At 46.5% G+C, this 15,323-nt stretch overlaps 1 protein-coding gene across 1 annotated transcript in view; it reads left to right on the forward strand.

Moving 5' to 3' along the window:
- Nucleotides 1–277: 277 nt before the first annotated feature.
- The window catches only part of ATF7IP2 (activating transcription factor 7 interacting protein 2), a 92,756-nt gene continuing 77,710 nt past the window's right edge, over nucleotides 278–15,323 (forward strand). Inside the window, exon 1 of the mRNA XM_073542835.1 lies at nucleotides 278–467. Within this exon, the coding sequence (XP_073398936.1) occupies nucleotides 438–467 (30 nt within the window). The 5' untranslated portion in view covers nucleotides 278–437. The remainder of the gene's footprint in view (nucleotides 468–15,323) is intronic.

The raw sequence follows: 15,323 nt of genomic DNA on the forward strand, positions 1-15,323 counted from the left end.
AAATATCTCTGGAGAAAATCGTAACAAAAGCCCTGTTAAAACAATTCTTAGATTAAAAAATGTGAAAAAAAAATTGCAGTGGCCTTAGAGGGTGGTCACATTAAGCAAACAAAGCCTGGTGCCGATAGGGGGAGCTCTTCCACAAAACATCTCCTTACATACAGCGTCAGGTCTGGTAGCAGCGAGCACTCGCTGTCGTTTTTTTTTTCCTGTGTTGCTCACTTTACGGCACAATATTATTACCCACAATCCTCTCCTCAGAGCTCACGGAGGCCGTAGTCTCCCGTTGGATCCGATCACATGACTCGCGAGGCAGACACGCCCTTCGGCTCGTGACGCAACAGTTGAGGGGCGTGGCTTTAACTGTGGACTAAGTTTGGCACCAAACGGATACTGTCTGCCACGTGATCTGATTACCGGAGCGGCTGAGGCGAGGCATGGAGGCGGCTGTGTCGAGTAATGACGAGGTAAGGGGAGGATGTGCGGGGCAGCGTGTTGTGTGCGCAGAAAACGGAACTTGCCGTACTTTACACGAGCGCCTCGTTCTTCGTGCGCAGCGGCCCTTGTCATAAGCCGGGCTTTGTCAATAAAGATTTCTAGAGTCAAAGTTATCACGAGGCTGTGGTGGTAGGCTCCGAATAGTGAGGACTGACCCGCTGAGCTCTGGGGGCGCTCTGTACCGTCCTCTCATCTCTGTGGTCCACTCTGTCCTGACCACTCATCTCTATGGTCCTTTATGTGAATTCACAGCGTCTTCTCTTCTGTCCTCCATTATTTCCAATCCAGTACAGATGGAGGACGCCACAGTGGTGCTCTGTGCGTGTCCTCCGTCTATTGGTTCCGCTCAGCGTCATGGTGGCGCAGATCGTCCATGGTTCCGATTCTCGGGGTCGTGCGTTTGTTGGTCTTGCACCCTGGCACCTTACTATGCCGTTCTCTATAGGACGGACCCCGTAGTGGCATGCGCCATAGCTGGCAGTGCTGTGAGTTCCCTTTCACACATTCAGTTGCCCCATCGGAATTCGGACGTGTGCACCGACAGGACCATTGACGATAATGATGCAGAAGGCGTCACCGTCGTGCATCATCTTCGGTCGTATGCGCCTACTTGATTCAGGCATCCAGATGTAGTAGATGAAAATGAGGCACGACAGAGCACACGGCGACTCCATCTGCACCTTCTATAGTCTCTGGCCGCATCGGCGCATACGTCCGAATCTCTGTGTTTTTTTTTTTTGGGGGGTGGGGTGGGGGGTTTAGTGTCAAATCAGGGTCACTGAACATGGGAGAAAACACTGTGTGACAGCTCCCTAAGGCCGAGGTCACACTTGTGAGTGCAATACGAGAAACTCGCCTCAATACCCGGCACTGCCGTCAACTGTTGGGACAAGAGCATTCAGCTGCATAGAAATACATGCAGCCGCACGCTCCGGTCTCGGGTGCCGGCGGCAGTGCCGGGTATTGAGGCGAGTTTCTCGAATTGCACTCACAATTGTGACCTCGGCCTTAGGCTACCGTCACACGGGTCAATAGAACTGAACTTTTTTTTCGTCCAAATATCTAGAAATTCTTCCCGAAATAATTGACCTGTGTTGGAAGATACAGATCACACAGCCAAGGATCGCTGTGTGCCGCTATTTCACAAGATGATGGCGTCACATTGCGATCAGCAGGGTGATACCTCCGCAACCAGCAAGGGAAGAAGTTCAGGCGGATCTGACTTATTGTACCTTGTGCATCACGCTGTTACCCCATTCACTTGCATTATGCTGCTGTGTAGCATGCAGCATCCATTGACTACTCATTACAAGTCTGCACCACTCCAGCAGGTTTTTTTTAATGTCCATGGAGTAATGCCAATAATGTAAGTTCCGTGTCCCTAGCCTTATGCCTACCAGGCACCGTCTTCAGCTGCTCCCTTCACCACTCCAGTCACACAGTGTCGTCATCTGACCAAAACTTCTGAATGACCATCAGAGGTAAGAGTCACAAGCTCTGATTGCAAGTCTGAAAGCCGTGTTCTGACCTCCATCTGCCTCTCTTAGACTTATTTTGAGTAGTGACATCCAGTTGACCCTTTAAATACTGGAGTGATCAAGCAGGTCACATACTGCAGAAGACAACAGGAGCAGCACTAAGAAGATGGCGCTGGTAAGTATGAGACTAGGGAATTTAGATTAGTATCACCACTCCAGCTCTGCAATAAAATAAAAAACCCAAAACACTGGAGTGGTGCTTTAAAGAGGTCATGTTATATGAGCATGCTCGGGTGCTAACCGAATATCTTCTGCATGCTAGAATAATGATAGAGTCCCCGAGCCTGCATGTCTCGCAGCTGTTAGGCAATCCTTGCATGTGTTGTTGCTAGCAGGCAATCCATGTATGTGTTGCGGCTGTCGAACGGAACGCGAGACATGTAGCTGCAAGGACTCGGACATATTGTCCAAGAGATCAACTTCTGGAAGCCCAGCCTACGATTCAGAAAACGGTGGATTTTCTTGCAGACGCATCTTTGGATTGCATTAGGTTGTCTGCCCTCTCCTGTGCTCTTTCTAATGCTGCAAATAGAGCTTTGGATTAAAAACTGGTAGGTGGATTATTAGCCCAAAATGAAACTTTGTGCTATACCCTGTCAGTGGGAGGGGGTTACTTGTTTGGCCCTGCTCTGGATGAAATTTTGTCGAAAACCGCAGATAGAAAAAAGAATTTCCCTACCTTTCTTCCTAGATCCAAAAGATTCTTGTGGGGATCTGGGAGAAACCAGAGGAATGAGAGCAGGAGAACAGAGGCAACTGGATAAAGAACAAAATTTAGGGCAAAAGATTCTTGTTCAGTAAACCTAACCCTAGTGTGGGGGGAAGCTAAAGCGCTGTTCAGATCAGTGAGCCTCTTTCCCTACTTCCTGATGGGTCGTTGATACTCTCTCCCAGGATCTTGAGCTATTTTTTTTCCTCCATCCCGCTAAGAAGAATGGTTGTAACATGGATAGGGACAAAGGACCAGTGTTCATTGGAATTAGAAGTCCAAAAGCTATTGAAAAATCAGGTACTAGTCAAAGTACCATAATCAGAAATCACAACAGGATTTGACAGCAAACTTTTCCTGGTAAAAAAAAACAAAAACCTGACAGTTTTCAGTGAACTGGGCGCTTTAAATTCCCATTTAACAATATCGGAATTCAAAATGGAAACTCTGAAATCCAACGTAAGGCTGTTTTATACCTATTTGATAGCCCTAAATGATGCATATTACCACGTCTCGATTCATCCAGATCATCAAATAAAACTCAGGGTAGCGATGGAAATTGGAGCGAACTCTCCCCATCTGCAATACCGGTGTCTTCCCTTTGGGGTTTTCACTGAGATTGATGCAGAAATGTCCTCCCAAATAAGGAAAAAAACATTTTGGTAGTGCCTTACTCAAGGTTTTCTAGGAATTTGTCTAGATTAAACTTGTCAATAATGTTTTCTTCTGCAGGAGAAGGTTTTGAAAATCGGATAAAAAATCTTGGAAGTTCAGGGAAATTAGGACATTTTGATAAGGAGAGCAATGTCCCTATTATGCACTTTAATAGCCACAATTTCACCATTACAATGAGCCCAAGTTTTTACAAGACTCCTTCAATGGGAGATTCTGGCAGTGCAGGCTGGGTGATGGATCATTGAGACCAAAAAAATCCAGTTATCTGCAAAAGTTTGGGAGTCCATAATTTGGTGGTTAGACGAATGGAACCTCCTGAGAGCAGTCCCATGGTTCAAGAACCAGTGGTAATTACCCACGGACACAAGTCCATAGTGGTGGGGAGCCCACCTAGGTGGTGACATTTTTCAAGGTCCATGTAGTATTACAATGAAGAAAAAGTCATCATATATAGAGGAATCAACAGCAGTAATAAAGCTTTGCATGTTTCAATAAAGTGGATATCGGATATTGGCCTCCATAAACCGTCAGGGGGAACCAGATATAGCCCACTGATTGATGTGATGAAGACTAGAGATGAGCGAGCACTTATTCACTGATCAATTTGGTGAATATTCGCCAAACACTATTATAGTCAACGGGAGGCAAAAATAAACGCTTGCACAAAACCTTAGAACGGGCCCCAAATGCTGCAAAAACACATCAAATGAGGGACAGACACCAGGAAAGTGGCCTCAATTCACCCACAGTTCAAATTGCAGCATGGTACTGCAGCAATCAGCCATGCATCAGCCAAATGTAGCACATGTACCTGTTTTCATGCTGAGCCACACTCATGTGGCACAAATATCAGTTTTCTAGACTAACCAGACAGGCCTAAATGCATCTGCACTAATACAGGGTGCAGCGGACCCAAGTAAAATGGCAGCTGCTCAGGTGCATAAATACCAAATGAAACAGCCAGCCTACAATCAGGGATTGGCCGTGTGGTACACCAGTGCAGAAGAAATAATCCGCATGTGGCAGTGTTCACACAGGATTTTTTCCTCTTTTTGAGGTTTTCAGTTTTCTAGACTACCATTGTTAGAAATATTTAAGGATAGTAACACAGGAGTGCAAGGAAGTGGAGGCCTGATGTTCTCGTAGGCTGACTGCTACAGCTAACACAAATGAAAGAGACCTAACCATGAGTGTACACATTCCAAAAATTATTGGCAGACACCACAAAAGTGGCATCAATTTCACCACAGTAGAAATAGTAGACTAGGGTTTGACAGGTCTTTCACAACACCAAAACCAGCAGATGGATACTCAACAAGGAGTGTTCCCATTTAAAGAAATGGAGGCCTTACCCCACAGAAGTGGCATTAATTTCAAAACAGTAGAAATGGTCAAATAGGGGCCAATAGGTCTTTCTCTACACCCAATTCAGCAGATAGGCACCCAAACAGCAGTGTTCAAATTTTCAAAAATCATTGGCAGACTCCACCAAAGTGGCATCAATTTCACCATAGTAGAAATAGTATAATAAGGGCCTGTCACGCTAAACGATATAGCTATATTGCTAGCGATAACGTCACTGGTTTTTGTGACGTTATAGCGATATTGCTAGCGATATTGCTATGTCTGATACTTACCTCCGACCGCTCCCCCGCTGACTATCGCTGATCACGCGAGAACGTCCTGGACCGTTTCTCGTCGTCAGCTTCCTGCTGGGCTTCCTGCTGTGGAGACGAGCAACGCGTAGGCGCAGGCGGGAGGACGTCAGGATCGCCTCGTCTGACAGGTAAGTAGCGACCCCCGACCCCTGCGATGTCGCTGGTGAGATCTGCCTGTGTGGCAGCTCACTAGCGACCACTTAGCGATGCACCAGCGATCCTGACCGCGTCATATCGCTGGTCGGGATCGCTGGTACATCGCTAAGTGTGACAGTACCTATAGGGACTGACAGGTCTTTCACTACCCCCAATCAGCAGATGGGCACCCTACAAGGAGTGTTCACATTTAAAGAAATGAAGGCCTTACACCACAGAAGTGGCATCAATTTATCCAAAGTAGAAATAGTCTAATAGGGACCAACAGGTCTTTCTCTACACCCAATCCAGGAGATGGACACCCAACCAGGAGTGTTCACGTTTCCAAAAATTATTTGCAGACATCACCAAAGTGGCATCAATTTCACCACACTAGAAATAGTAGAATGGGGACCAACAGGTCTTTCACTACACCCAAACCAGCAGATGGACACACAACTTGGAGTTTTTTAATTTTTAAAAATGAGGGCCTGACACTACCGAAGTGGAATAACTTTCACGAGAATAGAAATAGTATAATTGGGACCAACACGTCTTCCACTACAGCTAGCACAGCAGATGTAAACCAACCATGACTGTTCACATTACAACAAATTTGTGTTAACGGCAGCATCAGTAGCAGCCACAGAAGCGACACTAAAGATGTCACAGAGTGCAGTTACGTGACATTAATGCTTCACACAAAAAATGCAATATTACCTAGTCTGTACAGTCTGCGATTGGGGTGCAAAAGTCCTTGGAGATCCATGACTTGTTCATCTTAATGAAAGTTAGGCGGTCAACACTTTCAGGGGACAGCCGTTTGCGCTTATCCGTCAGGACACCACCAGCAGCGCTGAAGACATGTTCTGAGAGAACGCTGGTTGCCAGGCACGATAAAACCCCCAAGGCACGTGAGACGAGCTCAGGCCACTCATCCATTTTGGAAGACCAAAATGTGAAAGGGTCCAAACCCTACCTGATGATATTGATATTTGTTCCATTCGTTCACCACGTGTAAAGGCCCCGTCTCACTAAGCGATCTCGGTAGCGAGATCGCTGCTGAGTCACAACTTTTGTGACGTAACAGCGATCTCACCAACGAGATCGCTGTGTGTGACAGCGATCAGCGAGCGGCCCCCCTGCCGGTATCGCTGATCGCTGCAAGAAACCTCTGGACATTTCTTTGGTCGCTGGTCTCCCGCTGGCCAGCACGCATCGCTGTGTGTGACAGGCGGGACACCAGCGATCAGCTGTAAAAAATAATAAAAAAAATAAAAAATATAGTTATTCTCACCTTCCGACGTCCCGTTCAGCCATCCTGCCTCTCTCCACGCTCCGGTCCCAGTGATCCTTTGCACAAATGACGGCGAGACTTTCTTATTCCTCGAGACCGTGACATCTCGCGGTCATTCGTGCAAAGGATCACTGGGACCGGAGCGTGGAGAGAGGCAGGATGGCTGAACGCGACGTCAGAAGGTGAGAATAACTATATTTTTTATTTTGATTCTATTTTTTTCAGCGATGGCCAGCGATGCCGGGCGCTCGGCATCGCTGTGCTGATCGCTGGTGAAGCTGTCTGTGTGACAGCTCACTAGCGATCACATAGCGATTTACCAGCGATCCTGACACCTTGATATCGGTGTCGGGATCGCTGGTATGTCGCTTAGTGTGACGGGGCCTTAAGACTTGGACTCTGTTGTGCTGGTGCACGAGTTGGTCTAAAAAAGTGTGAAAGGACTTATAGAAATTGCTTCTTCCACTTTCTCCGCTGGTGCTAATGTTTTGGTGTTGACGAATGGACAGGACAGAGGTTGGAAGCTGCGATGTGAACTGTGTCTGCTGTCTTGGGGAAAAGATCTCTTAAGGTTGTATACAAGTGTGTTTTGATACTCCAGCATTCACGGGTCCCTTTTTTGGGGCGGGAATCATCTGGCAAAATTTTGTTTTATAACGTGGATCTAATAAACTGGCAACCCAGTAGTCAGCATTATTCCTAATCATAATTATGCGGGGGTCATGTTGCAGATAGTGCAGCTAGAAGACACTGATATGTCAGTCTCTAACCTGAGGTCCTAGACCATGATGTGTTGTGTTGGTGTTGGTGGCTGTTTTACAATGAAACTCCTTTGCTCCATACCCTCCCGCTCTTCCCGAACAACAGAGAGGGGAGGATTATCCTCTTCATCCGACAGTTGCTCGCCCATCACCTCTTCCTCCTCCATTTGGTCCTCGGATCTTGCACCTTCAGTAAAAGTTTGCCTGTTATCATCACCAGCCTCCCCTCAATCGCAGTACTCTACCCTCCCTTGCCACCCGCCTGTGTGTTGACAGTCTTGAACTTCGAGACACTGTTATCCCTTCCATAGCCTCCTCTGCTTCTTCCTCTTTTGGGACCACTGTCTCCTCCCGCAGGCTATTCAAAGACTTCTCCAGCATATAAATGACCGTAATAGTGATACTGATGATGAAGTCAGCGCTAACCATCTTAGTAGCCCTGTGACCACTCTGTAAACGTGATAGACGCCACCTCCGTACTATGTTGGCCCAGACTATACAACATGACATACTGCGTCAGGGCTCGTTGCTGCTGCCACAGTCGCTACAACATGTGCTGAATGGAATTCCACTGTGTTGGCACATCGCATTTCAACCTGTTAACTGGCATGGAAAAAAGACTTCTGTATCGATGCAAGTCGATGAGCAGAAGGGTGCGAATGGCGGACATGAGCACAGAGCTTACGTACTTTCTGGAGCAGGTCTCCTAGGCCAGGATAGTGGCTGAGAAAACGCTGCACCACCAGGTTGAGGACGTGAGCCATGCAAGGCATGTCCGTTATCGGACACTGCCTTTCCTGGATGCAGTTTCAGCGGAGACAGCCATTGATCATTTCTTTGGCCATCAAATTCGAGATGGAGTTCAACCTCTTAGTTTTGTCATGCATAGGAGGAAACAATCTTTTCCGTTACCACAACTGCGGAACTGTGGGCTGGCTGCTGTCATGTTGTGAGAGGGCGGAGTATGGTGATCCGGACAAAGTGCTGGACCGTGAAAGAGGTGCAGGCGGAGATGTTAGTGTGGAATGAGAAAATTCTGGTGAGATTGTTCTGAGATTGGTCAAAAACAACCGGCATGTCTGCTACTATTACAGTTGAAGGCGGCCTTTCAGTCAGCGTGACTCAATCTGGGAAAGAACCCGAGGTTCTGCGGTCAAAGACCTGTGTCTCAATAGTTGACACGATAATAGAGGAGGAAGAATAAGCAGCAGTGGCTATTGATTGGGCGGCTGATGTTGGTTGATGTCCGCTGGTCCACATTTTTGAGCATTGGGATTCCCACACTAAAGCATGTTGATTGCACATGTGAAGGTTTATACATGTATTATGTAGTTGTTTTTTTTTTTTTTGATTTTTTTTGCAAAGTTGGATGATTACGTGATTTGGCTCATCCTTTGCAGTGTCAAAAAAAAGGTCTAGGCAACCCTTGCCACCCCTGCGAGCTGCAGGCCCATGGATGATGCTAGTCAGAGGCACAGTTGTGGATGAGCATGCATCTCTCATCCTGGCTGCATCACTACGTGTCTGCGACAGACAGCGCAACATAACCTCCTTGTCTTCCTCCTCAGTTGACCTACTCAGCTGTGTGCCTCTATGTTCACGCCAACTGGGATCTAACACCTCATCATCATCCTCTGTATTATCACATTCCTAGCCAATGGAGTCCCTCTCCGCCTCTTCTTGCCATGACAGCACAGTACAGTCTGCGTGAACCTCAGATATGAGTGTCATCAGGATCACCCCCCCTAGGGGTTAACGTCTGACGAGGGTCAGGATGCTGTTGAAACCAAAGTTCTTCCCGCCCCGGATCCAAGCTAAAAAAATTAGGGCATCGGTGCAGATTTCCTCATCTTGACTCTGCAAAGCTTTTGAGTACACTTCTGATGAACATGGCATAGTGTGTGAACAGCTCTTCAGAATCACCCATCTGTGGTTCCGTACAGGCAGTTGAACGTTTGGATGGTTGGGACGTGGGGGGAAGCAAGGGGGATTTTGGTGCCACATCTGTGGACTGTACTGGGTGTGATGTTGAGGTGGAGGAATAGGAGGAGAGGCCACTTCAAGCTGCATTTGCCATCCACTCGAGTACATGCTCTTTCTGGGCGTCATCGACAAGGCATACCGCTGTGCGGCTGACAAAGAAAGGTAGTACTGTAGCCTGTCCAGTAACAAAAGTCAGTTTGCATAGGATGTGACGTTGCTTCACTAGCGCTTTCACCAACGTTGCCACTTACCCCACGAACATCTTGATCACCAAGCCTAATTCTCCTTCCACCACGGCCTCACTTTTTCCCAGTCGGGTTGCTCAGATAGTGTGGCATGAGCACAGTATTAATACCCAAAAATAAGATTTTAAACTCTGCACCACCTCTGCAAACAGCTGATTTTCAGCAACAGTAAATTTAAAGTTGCAGTATGGCAATGTGCACACATAAATTTAAGAAAAAAATGTGCTTACAAGAAGTCGCTCCTCTGAGCTCTGCAACCCCCTCCCCTCATCATCCACGTGCCAAACGCTCATGATATACCACCATTATCGTTGCTAAAGTGTAGTGTGGGAAATATTTTTGTCGCAACGCCAATATTTTCCCGTATCCCGTACTTTTACCGAATGATACCGATTTTTACTGAGTTTATACAATTTTGGTCGGCTTTCCTATCACAGATCCGAATGTGCTATATTCGTGCTGAATTTGTTTGGCGAACATTCGCAGATTAAATTCACTCATCTCTAATGAAGACCTTCCAGTTAGCATAATTGAATCTTTCATACCTTTTTAATCGCCACCTAAAAGGGGCAGAAAATGTCATAGCCAACTACCTGAGCCATCATGCACTTAGCCAAGGGGAATGGTCTTTGAATCTAGGAATCTTCAGCCACATCTGTGCCCTCTGGGACTTCCCAGAACTAGACTTGTTCGCCACAAGGAAGAATCAGCAAGTGGATTTTTTTTTTCCCTGAATCTACGGGATTCGCCAAGTGGGGTGGATGTTCTTCTATAGAAGTGAGACTTTCATCCAGCCTGCGCATTTACATCTTTCCCTTTAATTCCAATGGTATTGAAGAAACGGTAAGAGAGCCAGGTTCATATTAATCGACCCTTTCTGGCCCAGAAGGGCTTCTTTCACTTGGCTGAGAATTATGTCCATCTCGGACCCCTGGATATTTCCTGACAGTCCCAATTTTCTAACCCAGGGTTCAATCCTCCACCCTCAGGTTCACAATCTACATCTCATGGCTTGGAACTTGAGGTGATTATTATCAGCCAGGGGGTTCTCACGGGAGTTAGTTTCCACTCTCCTTTTAAGTAGGAAAAAACTTACCTCATTTAAAAAATGTTAGTGTGGGATAAACTCTTTAGAATTTTCCTGCCGAAGTCTAGCAATGCAGCAGTTGGTTTCGCCTTAGGCCATGTGCACACGTTGCGGATCCGCAGCGTTTCAGGCTCTGCGGGTCTGCAGCAGATTTAGCTGCGTTATACAGTACCATTGTTTTCAATGGTAATCTGAAAAACGTACGGCACATGCTGCGGATTTTTCATGTAGATTTGCTGCGGGTTCAGATCCGCAGCATGTCAATTCTTTGTGCGGAATCTGCTGTGGTTTCACACCTTCTCCATTGTAGAGGTGTGAAACCGCAGGCTAATCCGCAGGTCTTTTGACCTGAGAATTTACCTGCGGATTTTTCCGCACGCATTTGTGCGCATAGCCTTAGTGTACATGCTGTGCATTAGAGAAGTATTAGAGTTTTGTCTAGCAGTACACTGAAGGTTCATGTTGCTACCTTAGGAGCTTTAGTTGATCAAAAAAATCTCTGAACACCCATAGTTACGCATATTTATCAAGGCTTTCTTTGCGTCCAGACCAGTGATGGGGAACCTAGAGTTGCGCCCTGAGAATTGAATCGTGTATTAAATGCTCTAATGCGGGATCACTTGGAGCCAGGTTTATTTGCCACTCTTGGCACTCGCACTGGAAACGGTCCTTTTTGTGGCACTTTCCTCAGTAAGGCGGGTGGGTGAGCTACAGGCAATTTTGATTATTACTGGAGGATAGGGTGATCATAAAACCTTATCCAGCTTTTCTCCCAAAAGCAGTGTCCAGTTTTTATAGATTCAAGGAGATAGTTCTGCATAACTTTCTGTGAAAATCCAAAATCTCAGGATGAGCTGGTTTTTCATTCTTTGGATGTCATGAGGTCACGAGCCCCTGGTGTAAGTCCTCAACAATGTTTGTATTATTTTCTGGTTCCAATAAAGGTAAGGGGGCAAGCAAATCCTCTGTAGCTAGGTGGGTTAGAAGAGCCATAACCTTAGCTTACTCAGCATCAGATCATAATCCTCCCCTAGAGGGAGGCTCATTCTACAAGAGCCATGCCTATCTCTTGGGCAGAGAGGGCTAATGCTTCAGTTTATCAGATCTGCAAAGCCACAGTCTGGTCCTCTCCCTCTAGTTTCTTTAAACCAGGGCTGTGGAGTCTGAGTCTTTGTCCGTTTTGGTGAACTCGTTATAAAATGGACCGACTCCTAAAATGTATAATAAATTGGGTACAGGTACAATGCAGGATGTGTTGAATATTTTTTCATAAATAATTGGGAAAGTTGTGAAATGCCCTATAAATGTCTGTCCTGGTCCTGATCTTGTATTTTAGTTGAGATTAATCTGTGCTGCACTTTATGTACATGCTCAGTAGTGATCAGGGCTGTGGGGTTGGGAGTCAAAGAAATGAATCTGTGCTGCACTTTATGTACCGAATTTTTCGGACTATAAGACGCACCCCAAATTTCCAGAAGAAAATAGGGAAAAAAATGAATGCGTCAAATGAGGGTCCGTCTTACAGTCCGAATTATTCAGCTTACCTGGGGGGTAGGGTGTGATATGGAGCGCTGGTGGAGTGGGGTCACAGGAGGTGGTCTGGCTCATCCCTGGCTGGTGCAGCAGGTTCAGTGGTGTGGGGGCTCTGCCATTTTGTGAAAGCCCCCACACATCCATCCTAGGCTGATGGGCGGCGATTTGGCAGATGAACGGTGGTGCGGGGGCTCCGCCGGCATTGGTGGAAATCCCGGAGCCCCCGCACATCCATCCCGGGTTGGTGCAGCCCTTTTGCAGGTGATCGGCGGTGCGGGGGCTCCGCTGGCTTTTTGTGAAAGGCCGGAGCCCCCCGCACTTCTTTTGCTGTAATGCTGCGTTAAGCTTCAGGAAAATGGCCGCGCATAGTGAGATCTCGGGAGACGAGATCTCGTCTCCTGAGATCTTACTCTGCGCATGCGCCGCCTCCGGCGGCCATTTTCCTGAAGCTCAACTCAGCATTACAACAATAGAAGTGCGGGGGGCTCCGGCCTTTCACAAAATGCTGGTGGAGCCCCCGCACCGCCGATCACCTGCAAAAGTGCCGCACCAGCCCAGGATGGATGTGCGGGGGCTCCGGGATTTCCACCAATGCTGGCGGAGCCTCCGCTGCACCGATCATCTGCCAAACCGGCGCCCATCAGCCTCGGATGTGTCTCCTGGTAAGTGCATCTGGACCATAAGACGCACCTCCATTTTTCCCCAAAAATTTTTGGGGAAAAAGTGCGTCTTATGGTCTGAAAAATACAGTACATGCTCAGTAGTGATCGGGGCTTTGGGGTTGGAGTCATGGAAATGAATCTGTGCTGCACTTTATGTACATGCTCAGAAGTGAAGCATGGATTAGGGAGTCTGTGTCAGGTAATTTGAGTAGTCTGAGGTCTGGCTTACCGAATGCACAGCCCTGCTTTAAATACTGCAGGTTGGACCTATATTACGCTAATCTTTCCTTTTAGACGAAAGATTCTTTCTGCTGTTGTACGTCCCTAGGGATTTCTTCTATTTTAGTCTCAGTACAGTGCTGTCATGGTGTATAAAGATAATTACTTACCAGTAATTGGATTGGAATGAATTGTGCATATCTTTGAGCGCTGTGGTAAGTGAAATATGAGTCTGCTGTGGGAAATCTCCCTGTGTGACGACTGTATCTGACGTCATCAGACTACAGGACTATTATAACTATTATGTAAGTGACACACTGTGTCATGCTTAGGTTGCTTTTACATTTGCCGTGTTTTTTGCCGACCGTTTTTACTGGCTGTTTTGGCTGGCCGTAATTTCCACATTCTTCCACAAAAACGGCCCGCAATAAACCTTTTCGGATCACCTTTTTTTCCTGTTATAACTAGTAGCAAGGAAACAAAACGGCGATCCGCAAATATGGTGTACCGCAAAAACAACGTTAAGTTGTTTTTGTGGTACCATTGAAATGCAAGAGCAAGCTCGATATTTTTATTTTTTCACAGCCCATACGGAGCACTGCCCTCCTACTAATTTTTGCGGCCCCATAGAAATGCATTGGGGCCGCAAAAACACAGCAAGTGTAAAACAAGCCTTATCCGTGGTTTACTTTCCAGATGGCTGCTGCTCAGTGCTAGGTAGCGATAGATCTCCCTGTGCATGGAGTTCAGCATTCACTTCAGCTTGTTGTGACAGCGAAGTGCCTGCACTGTTATTACATCTCTCCATAGAGACTTCTTCTTGTTGCTCACTGCTGGAGCAGCTTTGAAATATGCTCAGAAGCCAGAGTGAAGGACAGTTGAAGAGAGATATAAGATGTATACTGTATATATATAGACAGATAGATAGATATATTTTTTTTTAGATAGTCCTTGCGCATGAGCTGATGACTGTGACGCGTGCAGGAGTACGTCTTTTTTTTTTTCTTATGTTTTGCCTTCTTGCTTCAAATTGCATGCATTGTTATCAACCTTCCCAGAAGGAGAGTTCTGGAAGAGGGTGACTTATGGACCATGCAATGTCCTCCCCCTACCAACCAGCATCTTTTTATGCACGGGCAAGAACTCCAAAACAGCGGTCTGACATGTAGCAAGGCTCATTTATAGGCGATGTGAAATGAAAAAAGAAGAAATATGCAGCACTCACCAATAAAGCTGAAAAACTGTGCGTCTTTATTTCACATGAATTCCATCAACAGATATGTGGACACGCAGGACGTTAGAGGAATAATACTAGGGGAGGGAGGTGCCGGACAACGGCCGTTTCGCGATTACTCGCTTCTACGGGTCCAGGTGAGTAATAAGAAGCGAGTAATCGCGAAACGGCCATTGTCCAGCACCTCCCTCCCCTAGCATTCCTCTAACGTCCTGCATGTCCACATATCTGTTGATGGAATTCATGTGAAATAAAGACGCACAGCTTTTCAGCTATATTGGTGAGTGCTGCATATTTCTTCTTTTTTCATTTCACATTGAAATATTCATGTTTTTTCATGCAAGCACCTCCGTTTTTTGACTGAAATATATACCGCAATACTTCAGATAAATAGCTCCGTCTGTTAATGTGGGATGTTTTGTGGGCCCTAGTTTGACGTTCATCTGTTTGCTCTTTGCTGGGATCATTTATAGGCGACCTTGAATTATAGGGCGGCTACTTTGAATAGTTAAGCCATCGTTGTTCCCCCTGAATGCAGTACTCTTTAGAAACTATGAAGCTATCATGTGGGCATTGAGTAGCCAGGGTCTTCCAGCTGGCGCTAGTTGCATGGAGTTAAATACATTTTCACATTGTAAAGTGATACACCATCCCTTTATGATGGAGGGGTACAACTTCTTCAAGCAAATGAACACATTTGAACAATTGATTCTCTGTGCAACTGTTTGTACAGGGGATCGTTCATGTGAGTAGGGCGGGCTGCTGTTCCCTGAACAGATCGGTAATGGCAGGTTGGCCAGCACTGTTTTAGATTGGAAACGTGACACAAGCTAGGTATAGCTCTTCCAGCAGTAGCAATGACAGACCGCCACTGCTGGGCAGAGAACACTCACATAATGTGTTTGCTGGAAGTAGATGGGACATACCGTGACTTATTGGGGCTGCTGTATCTAGTAGGGAAGCAGTTGTTGTGAAGGTTATGCAAACTGCTGTGACTGCTGGGGAATTTGTCAAAATGCTACGACTACAGGCAAAGAAGGGTACTACTTCGGGTAAACTATTTTGCGTCGGTTTCCCGATCAGCCCTTC

The sequence above is a fragment of the Dendrobates tinctorius genome, unplaced genomic scaffold (assembly GCF_039654945.1).
Source record: "Dendrobates tinctorius isolate UK_male_01 unplaced genomic scaffold, ASM3965494v1 ptg000129l, whole genome shotgun sequence".
Classification (NCBI taxonomy): Eukaryota; Metazoa; Chordata; class Amphibia; order Anura; family Dendrobatidae; genus Dendrobates; species Dendrobates tinctorius.